Raw genomic sequence first — 12,534 nt, 5'->3', positions numbered from 1 at the left:
CTAGGTCGTGTCTGACTCTTTTGTGACTCCATGGGCTATAGCCACCAGGGTCCTCTGTCTATGGGATTTCCCAGGCAAGAATACTGGAGTGGGTTGTTATTCCCTTCTCCAGGGGCTCTTCCCCACCTAGGGATTGAACCCGCATCCCTTGAATCTCCTGAATTAGCGGGCAGATTCTTCACCCCTGAGCCACCTGGGAAGCCAAAAGATATTTTAAAATGGAATAATAGTACATAAACGATGAGGATTCAGGAAATTAAGTCATCAGCATATGAAGAATATAATGATTGACTTTTTCAAAAATCCTCAACTCTGTTAAATTAAGCACTGTATTTTAAGGATGGAAGCTGCTAGGAGGAATGTTTAAAACCAAAAGAAGTGGAATAGATGTGCCCATTAGACTGTGGTTCTTTTAATGGCCAGTATAGATTGTCTCTGTCTTAAACTCAACTATCGGGAGCCACTACCCAGCCTGCATATTAATGAGGAACATGAATGCCTCTCTCAAATGTTCAGCTACAGTGTCTCCATAAAAAAATCAATACTCTCCCACACCTCATGAATACAGACTAGAGCCTGCTCCCAGCAGCATTTGCTGACATTAATTATCATGAGAAGGGGGGAACGTACCCACCTCTCTGTTCACTCTCCCCTGCTATACCTCCTTGCACACCCAAACTCGTGTTGTCACTCTTTCCCATTATTTTTAATGGATCCTGATTCGAAGCGTGTGTGGGCTGTGCAATTACTGCTTGGCTGAGCTGTACAATATTCTTTCTGTTGTCTGAGGGACACCGAATCCAAAAGGCATCCCAAGGACAAGGAAGTGTTCCTGCGCCTCACTGCGCCACACCTTCCCTGCCTTCACAGGCCTCTGTGGCTTCCTCTCTACCTCTCTTGACTCAGTGCATTTTCATGGTGCTTTTCTCAATAGAATATTTCTCAGTTCACCTTTAGGGGTGCACCTACGCTCCCACTCCTCCCAAAGCTGATACTGCTGCATGCATCACCTCTACAAACTGAACTGCTCAAAGGAATCAATTATATTATTATTTTGCAGTCCCCTTTTCCCCTACTTGTCTCCCTTTCTTCCCAAACTCACAGACACATGCTGCAAGACTCCAGAATTCCTCATGCCATCCATCTCAAAAGATACCTGGTCTTCCTTGGCCTATTTCATTTAACTGCAGCTTTAACAAATAATAATAATAATGTCTGGCACTTTTTAATTACTAAGGAATGATGTCGACAGTATAGGGAGAAGCTTTAGCTGAGGTAGACTTAATTCAGCAAACTCTTGCCAAGTAGCTGTTATATACTTGGCATTGCGTTAGATGCAAGATTCAGGGATGTGGTTCCCACCCCCTGGAAATCCTATTGTCTCGAAAAAGAGGCCATTCATAAACACACACATAAAATAAAATCAAAGCCAGCATGTTCTTATTTTCTGATAGGAATGAAAAACCAGGAGTGAAAGTGGAAGAAACAAGTTTCATTACTGCAGCTTTTAAATCAACATGGTTTTATTTCTACCATAAAATACTCACTGTACCGTGACTTTTTCAGTATTTTTTAGAGAAGAAAATATAACGCTAAAAATCCACAGAGTCTCTTAACATTAAAGAAACTTAGATATTAAATAGTCCTGGCCCTTTATTTATTAGATGGAAAAATTGAGATCCAAGCAGTTTTCATTTCTTACCTATGGTCACAGAGGGCATTCCAAGCAAAATCACATCAAGGAGCCAGAGCTTCTCACGCTCTGGCCATGAACTTTCACCTCTATGCTCTTTCAGTATTCATTTGGAACCTCTGGCCTTTTCCCACTCCCCATTTTGCCAGCTCTCTGCTCTTGTCCACAAGTATATGCCCCCAACATTGTATTCACCTCTCTGAGCAAAGTTGAAACATTTAAGAGCTTGGAAGGAACACAAATAATAACTTGTTCATCTCTCCCATTTTATAAGGCAGAAAAGTTGAGCGTAAAAGGACCCGAGATATTCCTAAAGACATAGAATAAAGGAGGGTAATCCCAAGACCAGAACCCAGGTCTTCTGAGACCCATTCCAAGACTCACCTCGTCACATGTCCCTCCTGCTCTGGGCTGTCCCTTCTTGTTTTCATTCGCTCTTGCTTATCCTGGTCATCCCTGTTGGGAAATATACCTTTGAATATTCATCTCTGACCATCTTCTCCTCCATCTCTAATTTCCAGGGGCTCCAAGAATATCACAGTATGACTAAACTAGGCTTTCTCCTCCTGGAGCAATTTATATACTAGACAGAGATAGAGGTGAGGATTAATAGCTTACATTCACCTTCCTGACTGACCGTACAAAGAAAAATAATCCATTCCATTTTATCAACATGGAAAAAGCAGAGACCATGATTGACTTGACACCAACAAAATGAAGTGTGTGATGTCTCAAACTTTCTAAAATGGGTGTGGAAGATTATTTGTAAAAAATACATAGAGACTATGGGAGTGCTTTTTGCAAATCTCTCTCTACGTTCATACAGAAAGAATTGCATCCTTGCTATCCTTTCTGTAAATACCCAAGCCTATTCTCAAAATACTTTCTGGTTCATTCAAGCATAAGAGACCTAAGGACTCACTGCTTTGGTCCAACCCCATCCTTCATGTCTATCCCTTCCTGCCTTTTCCCCTTACTCTGATCATCATGCCCACCTCACCCCCAGCATAGGTGGACGAAAGGTTTTATTCTCTCGGCTATTCTGAACACATTGCTGAATCCCACTGAGGCAGAAAAGAATAAGTGGGTCAAATTGCTTTGTGTTGCCTCCATAAATGGAGCCTTTATCAGGCAAACAAGAGGCTCCCAGGGAAAAGGCACAGAAGGTTGATGTCGGTGAGAAAAGGCCCCATGCAAACAGACCTAGAAATAAACAAAAGAGCTTCGAAGAAACAAGGAAGATAACAAGAGCAAAAATAATGCTGAAGGGCTTGTGACCCGCCAACAGACAGACAAAGACAGAGAAGGATAATAAGCAGGGGAGTAATGAACAAGGAAGATGATGAGTCGGTCAGTGAAGGTTTAGTGAGTATCTGTGTTCAGGAGAAAGGGACGCCTTTCTTGCTACTAAGATAGGATTCTAAGAGTAAGGTCCAGTGGATTTAGAATTCCAAGGAGGAAACTGAGGGAAATTAGGAGAAGGCTTGGGTTCTACTCCTGGCTCTCTTCGACCTCACTCCGAGTCCCTGACAATTTATACCCATTCTTGGAATGTTGCTTTTTCTTCTTTAAAAGAAGAACTAGGCTAGATTTCCAAGAACCTTGATCATCCTAAAATTCAATGAATTAATGAGTCTCTAATGTGAAGCAAGTGTCTGTTCTTCACTGAACAGAAAGAAGCATGATTACATGGGAAGAGCATAGGCTGGGTAGTCAAGGCCATCTGAGTTCGTATCTTCACTGTGAACCTTGTTTATCACCTTTGTGACCCTGGACAATTTGTGTCATCTTGTTGAGCTGCAGTCCCCTCTTCTGCAAAATAAAGAGAATATCATATGCCTCAGAAGGTTGTTTGATTAAATTTGAAGATTAAATCTTCAAAAAATTTAAGTTCCCATTCCTTCCCTTTTAAGGAAGCAGACACCTTATGTTGTAACCCAACCCCTGGGACAAGGGTAGCCAGTAAACTGAAGCTCAGTAAGGCAGATTATACTCAGAAAAGGCTAACACAGAATGGAAATGTTCCCTGTCACAATTCTCCAGACAAGTATTGAGGCTTTTGTTCTGATTCTGTTAATCTAGATTTACAACACGGAGAAACTAACTTTGTTTTATTTCAGATAACACTGACTATGCCCATGTGTGTGACAGTGTGTATGTGGGTGTGTGAGTACATGGGTGCCTGCGTGTGTGAGAGTGTGAGTTGTTTTAGGCAGACTTGCAAAGTTATGATGCATTCTTGGCCCCCAAAATTACTATTTGAAATGTTTTTTATTGAATTTGTCATGTCCTGTGTTGACTCAGTAATGTAGTTTGTAAGCCTTTGACTTTGGTTGAGTTTGGGAGCATTTATGACCCTATCATATATAACATAAACATCAATCTACTTTCTATTTCTTTGCAAATTCAATTATTTCTAATTACATAAAGGCATCATTGATCAAGTAAGCATAAAAACCAATACAATCTTAAATAAGCTTGTAGACTTCAAGGCATAATTGAATGTTATAGTATTTAATACAAGGAGACATCTTTGTTGTTGATAACCGGCCCAAAGTTAAAGGAAAATGTCTAAACCCCATCGCGTTATATATTGATTGGTTCAAATTGAAAATATTTGGATTCTATTTTCATTTCCTTTTCCTCTCTCTTTGCCGCTCTCTGCAGGCTTGGAAATGGGTTTTAGGCCCCATGGTCTTGTATGCGTGTGAAAGAATAATTAGGTTCTGGCGATTTCAACAAGAAGTTATCATTACCAAGGTATGCATGTAGGTTTATGTCTGAATAAAAACCTGAGTGTAGATGAAAATTTTTTATTGGCCCAAGTTTTTAATTTGCCATTTTTATTGCAGAACCGTCTGTAATTTAGAGGCTCATCTTCTGTTCTAATAATTGCTTGTATCCTGTGCATCTTTTAGTGAGACTAATTTTACTGAAGACAGGGATCAGGCCTCCCGACTGGCACACAGAATTCTGATAAAGGTTATGCTACAGCCCTGGAATCATCTGTATTTCCCTTTATTTTGGTGTCCTCTAAGGGAAAAGGCAGGAGGGCTGAGTATGCTTTACATGGATCACAGTGCCTTAGAGTATAATCTCTTCCTCCACCGCGTAAAAACTTGGATGTTGCAAACACAGAAATAACGTATATATATTTTCAAGTACACACGCTCACATTTGGAACTGCTGAACGGAAGATGGGGGAACAGTCGCCCTCAGGTTTAGATGGAGAAAGGGCACTGGGGGGAAGTTCAAAATGAAGAGGAAGGGGCCCTGCCCTAGTGAATGAAGGCAAGAAGGTAGTCTTTTCCAATCTTGACATATCTCGTCACTGCTCCCCAATTTTTGCCTTGAGCTGGAGGAAGGTCTCAGCAGATAGATCAAAAATACATGCCCAAGCAGTAAAAGTGGAAGTGTGAAAGCGTTAGTTGCTCAGTCATGTCTGACTCTGAGACACCATGGACCATAGCCCGCTAGACTCCTCTGTCCACAGAATTCTCCAGGTAAGAATACCGGAGTGGATTGCCATTTCCTCCTCCATTTCCTTCCCGACCCAGGGATGGAACCTGTGTCTCTTACACTGCAGGCAGGTTCTTTACCATCTGAGCCACCAGGAAAGCCCAGGCAATAATAGTAGTATAATAATAACTCTGCTTTTGATTAATAAGAGTAGAATTCCTGTGTCATTCTGCAACATATTGTCTTGTTTTACTTTCTTCATAGCATGTGTCATCTCCAAATACATTTCTTATATATGTTATTATTTTCAATAAAATAAAATCTTTCCTACCCCAGCTAAGATATATACTACTTGAGAGTGAGGACTTTTTTGGGCCTCATATTCTATGCTATATCCCCATCCTAGAGTAAGTTTGGAATAGAATATACATTCAAAAAACAATTGTTGACTAAATGAATGAATAAAGAAAAAATGAACACATGCCTGGGAGACTGAAAATTTACCCCAAACTCTCCTCTCAGAGGTTTTAATGTCTTAGAAGAAATTCTCTGCTAACCAAACCCATGCAGCTTTGCTGATACAATATTAACAGAATACTCTATCTCTTTAACTGTCTTCATGAAAGCAGATGCACAGAAATTGCTTCGTATTTCTGTTTTAAGCTGCTTCTGTGTTGCTGTTTTTAAGTTAAGCACCAAAGAATATCAAGCTGTATCAAAAGCCAGACCATAAAACTTCTGGAAATCTACTCAAGCTGTTACTAGGGAGACCATTTAACAGCTGAATCAGAACGAGATCAGTAGGGAGAGGAGAAACTAATGATTAAAAGGCTGTGAAATTCTCTTCTGAATGGAAAAATACTGTCAGAGGATCCAGACACTAGATTTTGCTCCCATATGAATTCTGTCAAAAAAGAAGACATGGGAGCCTGGAAAAAAGAGGTATGTCTAAGGAGGAAAATTAATTCTTTGTCTCTGATAAGTAGCAAGTTATAGAGCACTTTAAAAAGCAATAGCTTGCATCATGCTTTCTTATATCTAAAACTCAAAGCCTAAGTAGGAGATCGGACAAGGTTTGAACAGCAAACCAAACCAACAAAACATTTCAGAGTTTGAAGATTGTTTTATACTTAGAATGAAGAAATACCAGGGTTAGTTCACAAAGGATAAAGAAAAGATACACGTCATTGAAAATGGTAACAAACTAGACCTACATTTTAAAACAACATGAAGTTAATTCTGTGGCTATTTCAATAACTTTAAGGCTAATTAAGTGCTATGGATGAAATGCTAGCTTATATTCTCTTGAAATTAACCGGCCTGAAATTAACTGTGCTACCGAAAACATGGTCACTGAGACAAAAAGTCATGTGCTAGACACCACTTTGGCCCCATGCAGCCGCACAAATTTCTGGCCTAGCCCCTGAAGAAGATTAATGTCATTCTGGCTGAAGTTGCCAACTCAGACATAAAAGTTGTGGCAATGATCCTTGGAAACTCATAATTAATGGTCTATGTCAATTATACCTCAAAAGAGTTGATATAAAAATTGAGAAAGCTTTGATGGGATGAAGGCCATTGTCTTATTATTTAACCTAAGTGAAAGAACCAATGACTCTCTTGCTGTGATTTAGGTGGTAAGCCATCCATCTGGAGTGCTAGAACTTTGCATGAAAAAGCGTGACTTTAAAATGGCACCAGGGCAGTATGTGTTGATCCAGTGCCCATCCATATCCACACTGGAGTGGCACCCCTTCACCCTCACCTCCGCTCCCCAGGAGGACTTCTTCAGTGTCCACATCCGGGCAGTGGGAGACTGGACAGAAGCTCTGTGTAAGGCCTTTGGAGTAGAAGGACAGCCCCTGAAAGAGCCCTGGAGCCTACCAAGGTGGGAGCCCATTTCTCTTTTATGTATAAGTTATCATATTATAAAAAGCAAGGTCTTTTAGGGTATCAACATGCTGAGAGCTTCTGCAGTATCTTAATTCTAGATGGTAAATTTGAAATCATGTTTTAAATTTGAGTATGAACAAGCACATTTCTTTAAAAATCAAATGATCAATAAAGGCAGGTCATGATCCAGAACAGGAAACATTTTGCTTTCCCGGGTCTAAAACATCACTTTGGCGAATCACAAGCCACTTGTGATGCCAAATGCAGCGCTGTGCACTTTTTGCTGTCATAGTCTGTTGTTGGACAAGTCAATCCAAAACAACACCCTATTTAGAAAAGCCTCAGCATGCAACAGAAGTTTAGTATAGTCACTACGCCTTGGTTCCTTTTAGTAATCAATGGCTTAAAATTGATTCCCACTCTTGCTACAGGATTACCCAATAAGAACTCAAAGTCTATGTTTAGGGCTCCAGAAAAACAGGGACACAGACAAAAATTGTTGGGATAAATATTGTAAAGAAATTTGAGAAAACCATACTTTTTCACTGCTTTGGGCACAGAAAGGATTTAATACAGCCCCAGGAATCTCTGAGACAAGCAGTGACTAAGGAGTCCAAGAGGAGAAGCAAAGCCTCGTGAAGAGGAAGAAACCTTTTCCTCTAAACTCAGGAAAAAGAGAACAAGAGCTCTTTTTAAAAATTTTCACATCAACAGATACACTCTACTGTATATAAAAAAGATAACAAGGGTCTGCTGTGTAGCACAGGGAACTATAGTCAGTACCTTGCAATAACCTATAATGGAAAAGAATCTGAAAAACAATAGATACATGGCTCAGATGGTGCAGAATCTGCCTACAATGAGGGAGACCAGAGTTCAGTCCTTGGGTGGGCAAGATCCCCTGGAGGAGGAAATGGCAACCCACTCCAGTATTCTTGCCTGGAGAATCCCATGGACAGAGGAGCCTGGTGGGCTGCGGTCGACGAGGTTGCAGAGTTGACGTGACTAAGTCACTAACACTCACACATGTATGGATCACAGAATCACTTTGCTGTTCACCTGAAACAATATAAATCACCTATACTTCCATAAAAATAAATAAATGAAAAAAAAGACTTTGGCTTCTGAGGTAAAAAGGGAGGAATTTCTCAACATTGGTACTAGAATTCTCAGCAATTTGTATCTACAACCCAAAGCCAAGGGCCTCAGCATTTGACAACCTGGCTTCAAAGCCTAATTTTGCATGTGATCTTGGAGGATATATGTAACACCTGCCTCAGTTTCCTCCTCTGTAAGATGAAAATGATAATTATAGAACATAGGTTCTGTTTAGGATTAAATATGATAGTCAGTATGATGCTCTTTGCATAATGCATAGTAGAAAAAAAAAAGTTAGCTACTCTTGCTATTAGCAAAATAAGAAAGGTCACCTACCACAGAGATGACAATGAACGTGCTGATGAGAAAGAGAGGGCAATGAGACAAGACCGAAGATTGACGGGCAATGCTGACGAGAAGCAATAGGGACAGTGTGATGTGACTGCTGGAGAGGGAACTTGTTTCTAAGATATGTTATCAGTTAAACTGGATCTACATCAGACAGGAAGTACCTTAGTGAACTTGATAAACAAGAATTTGTGCAAAGGCAGCCAGTTCAGCGTTGAGAGAAATGGAGGTGTTTTGGTTCACAAAAAGAACCATCAGAGTGTTGTGATGGCTAGATTCAGCTAGTTAAAGGCTAGAGAGGCAGGGGAGGGAAAAGACCTGGTTTGTGTTTCTCAGAAAGGTAAAAGCCCATGAGTTGTCAGAAGGCAGATCCCAGTGAGACAGGAGGAAAAACTAGATCAGCCCCTTGATGGAACACGGGGCTCTGCAATTTCACGTGGGAAAGTGATCAGCAAACAGGGGTGTGAAGGCAGGATCACTGTATCAGCAGGGAGATGGGATCTAATATTCCCTCCTGCTGCTCCAGATTAGATGCTCAGTTTTATGTAGAAATGTGTGTATTGTGCATTTCTATGAATTATGACACAATTCTTCTTTGGGTTTAATTGTTATCTTTTATCATCAGTGTCAAATAAATCCCAAATACCATGAAGTATAAAAATAACCATAAGACATTTTAGTTGTGGGCAGTTTGTTTTTCTCTCTCTCTCAATTCCCTTTATCTAATTATTTATAAAAGAATCTACCATGGGCTAAGATACAAACCCTTTCTGATTAAGGCCCTTTTATTTTTATTCTTCTATTTCCATACATCAATATGTAATAAAAGCCTTATTAATTAATATTAATTTGAGGAAAGTTAATTTGAATTATTAGGAGGTTTGGTATATGGAATATTTTTAAAATAAACCCAATTGAACTTTCATGAACAGATAGTAAGCCCAAATGGGCCAACCCCGCATGCCTTCAATAGACACTCCTTAGGGAATGGTTATGAATAACTTAGAAGCTTTTTAATTAGCATATCTTTGTTCATATGTAAATGTGTGCTTTTGGAATAGTTGAGGTTATTCTGTTGATTGAAATATTTTAAACATTCACAATCTATTCAACAAATTGTTATTGAACAATCCACCCTTTGTAAGGTGCTGGCTTGCAGTGGTGGGCAAAGACAGATACGGCCCCTCCCTCCTCAGAACTTACAGTCTAGTGACCAAACAGCTGCCAATCAAGTCATGCACACACACCAAACCCGCCTGCCAATGTAGGAGACACAGGAGACGCGGGTTCAATCCCTGAGTCAGGAAGATCCCCTGGAGGAGGAAATGGCAACCCACTTCACTATTTTTGCCTAGGAAATCCTATGGACAGAGGAGCCTGGAAGGCTACAGTCCATGGGGTCACAGAGTCAGACATGAGTGAGCACACACACGTAGGGAACAAAGACCCCACATGCTGCGTGGTGCCGCAAACACAAACACACACACACACACACACACCACCCAGAACAGCTATAAAATTACAGGAACAATGAGGACTGCAGAGGAGAGATCAGTTCACTTCAGTCACTCAGTTATGTCCGACTATTCATGATGCCACGGACTGCAGCACACCAGGTTACCCTGTCTATTAACAACCCCCGGAATTTGCCTAAATTCATGTCCATCGAGTCAGTGATGCATCCAACCGTCTCACACTCTGTCATGCACTTCTCCTCCTGCTTTCAATCTTTCCCAGCATCAGCGTGTTTTCTAGTCCATCAGTCATTCGCATCAGGTGGGCAAAGTACTGGAGCTTCAGCTTTAGCATCAGTCCTTCCAATGAATATTCAGGACTGATTTCCTTCAGGATGGACCGATTTGATCTCCTTGCAGTCCAAGGGATTCTCAAGAATCTTCTCCAACACCACAGTTCAAATGCACCAATTCCTCAGCTTTCTTTATGGTCCAACTGTCAAACATGACTACTGGAAAAACCATAGTGTTGATTAGATGGACCTTTGTTGGCAAAGTAATGCCTCTGCTTTTAATATGCTGTCTAGGTTAGTCATAGCTTTTCTTGTAAGAAGCAAGCGTCTTTTAATTTCATGGCTGCAGTCACCATCTGCAGTGATTTTGGAGCCCAAGAAAATAAAATCTGTCACTGTTTCCATTGTTTCCCCATCTATTTGCTGTGAAGTGATGGGACCAGATGCCATGATCTTCATTTTTGAATGCTGAGTTTTAAGCCAGCTTTTTCACTATCCTCTTTCACTTTCATCAAAAGGCTCTTTAGTTCCTCTTTGCTTTCTGCCATAAGGGTCTTGTCATCTCATATCTGAGTTAATGATATTTCTCCTGGCAATCTTGATTCCAACTTGTGCTTCATCCGGCCCAACATTTCGCATGATGTGCTCTGCATATGTTAAATCAGCAAAGTGACAATATATAGCCTTGACATTCTCCTTTCCTGATTTGAAACCAGTCTGTTGTTCCATGTCCAGTTCTAACTGTTGCTTCTTGACCTGAATACAGATTTCTCAGGTCTGGTATTCCCATCTCTTAAAGAATTTTCCACAGTTTATTGTGATCCACACAGTCAAAGGCTTTAGCATAGTCAATAAAGCAGAAGTAGATGATTTTCTGGAACTCTCTTGCTTTTTCAATGATCCAACAGATGCTGGCAATTTGACCTCTGATTCCTCTGCCTTTTCTAAATCCAGCTTGAACATCTGGAAATTCATGGTTCACATACTGTTGAAGCCTAACCTGGAGAATTTTGAGCATTACTTTGCTAGCGTGTGAGATGAGTGCAACTCTGCGGTAGTTTGAACATTTTTTGGCATTGCCTCTCTTTGGAATTGGAATGAAAACTGACCTTTTCCCAGTCCTGTGACCACTGCTGAGTTTTCCAAATTTGCTGGCATATTGAGTGCAGCACTTTCACAGCATCATCTTTTAGAATTTGAAATAGCTCAGTTGGAATTCCATAACCTCCACTAGCTTTGCTCATAATGATGCTTCCTAAGGCCCACTTGACTTCACATTCCAAGATGTCTGACTCACTACGTGAGTAATCACACCACTGTGGTTATCTGGGTCATTAAGACCTTTTTTGTATAGTTCTTCTGTGTATTTTTGTCACCTCTCCTTAATCTCTGCTGCTTCTGTTAGGTCCAGACCATTTCTGTCTTTTATTGTGCTCATCTTTGCATGAACTGTTCCCTTGGTATCTTAATTTTCTTGAAGAGATCTCTAGTCTTTCCTGTTCTATTGTTTTCCTCTATTTCTTTGCATTGATCACTGAGGAAGTCTGTTTTTATCTCTCCTTGCTGTTCTTCGCAGCTGTGAATTCAGATGCTTATATCTTTCCTTTACTCCTTTGCCTTTAGTGTCTCTTCTTTTCTCAGCTATTTGTAAGGCCTCCTCAGACAACCATTTTGCCTTTTTGCATTTCTTTGTCTTGGGGATGGTCTTGATCCCTGTCTCCTGTACCATGTCATGAACCTCTATCCATAGTTCTTCAGGCACTCTGTCTATAAGATCTAATCCCTTGAATCTATCTGTCATTTCCACTGTAAAATTGTAAGGGATTTGATTTAGGTTATACCTGAATAGTCTAGCGGCTTTCCCTATTTTCTTCCATTTAAGTCTGAATTTGGCAATAAGGAGTTCATGATCTGAGCCACAGTCAGCTCCGGATCTTGTTTTTGATGACTGTATAGAGCTTCTCCGTCTTTGGCTGCAAAAGGATATAATCAATCTGATTTTGGTGTTGGCCATCTGGTGATGTCCATGTGTAGAGTCATCTCTTGTATTGTTGGAAGAAGGTGTTTGCTGTGACCAATGCATTCTCTTGGCAAAACTCTGATAACCTTTGCCCTGCTTCATTCTGTACTCCAAGGCCAAACTTTCCTGTTACTCCAGGTGTTTCTTGACTTCCTACTTTTGCACTCCATTCCCCTATGATGAAAAGGACATCTTTTTTTGGTGTTAGTTCTAGAAGGTCTTGTAGGTCACCATAGAACCAGGGGATAGATACATGGTGTTATAAATCATCTAACA

General features: G+C 40.5%; 1 protein-coding gene across 1 annotated transcript in view; it reads left to right on the top strand.

Annotated features, from left to right (window-relative positions):
* The window catches only part of NOX3 (NADPH oxidase 3), a 65,875-nt gene that overhangs the window by 20,380 nt on the left and 32,961 nt on the right, over positions 1–12,534 (top strand). Inside the window, exons 8-9 of the mRNA XM_068985307.1 lie at positions 4,361–4,453; positions 6,787–7,040. Coding sequence (XP_068841408.1) covers positions 4,361–4,453; positions 6,787–7,040 — 347 coding nt within the window. The remainder of the gene's footprint in view (positions 1–4,360; positions 4,454–6,786; positions 7,041–12,534) is intronic.

This window comes from Capricornis sumatraensis, chromosome 13, assembly GCF_032405125.1.
Source record: "Capricornis sumatraensis isolate serow.1 chromosome 13, serow.2, whole genome shotgun sequence".
Taxonomy (NCBI): domain Eukaryota; kingdom Metazoa; phylum Chordata; class Mammalia; order Artiodactyla; family Bovidae; genus Capricornis; species Capricornis sumatraensis.
The sequence above is the reverse complement of the archived record's forward strand: the minus strand, read 5'-3'. Positions and strand labels throughout refer to the sequence as shown.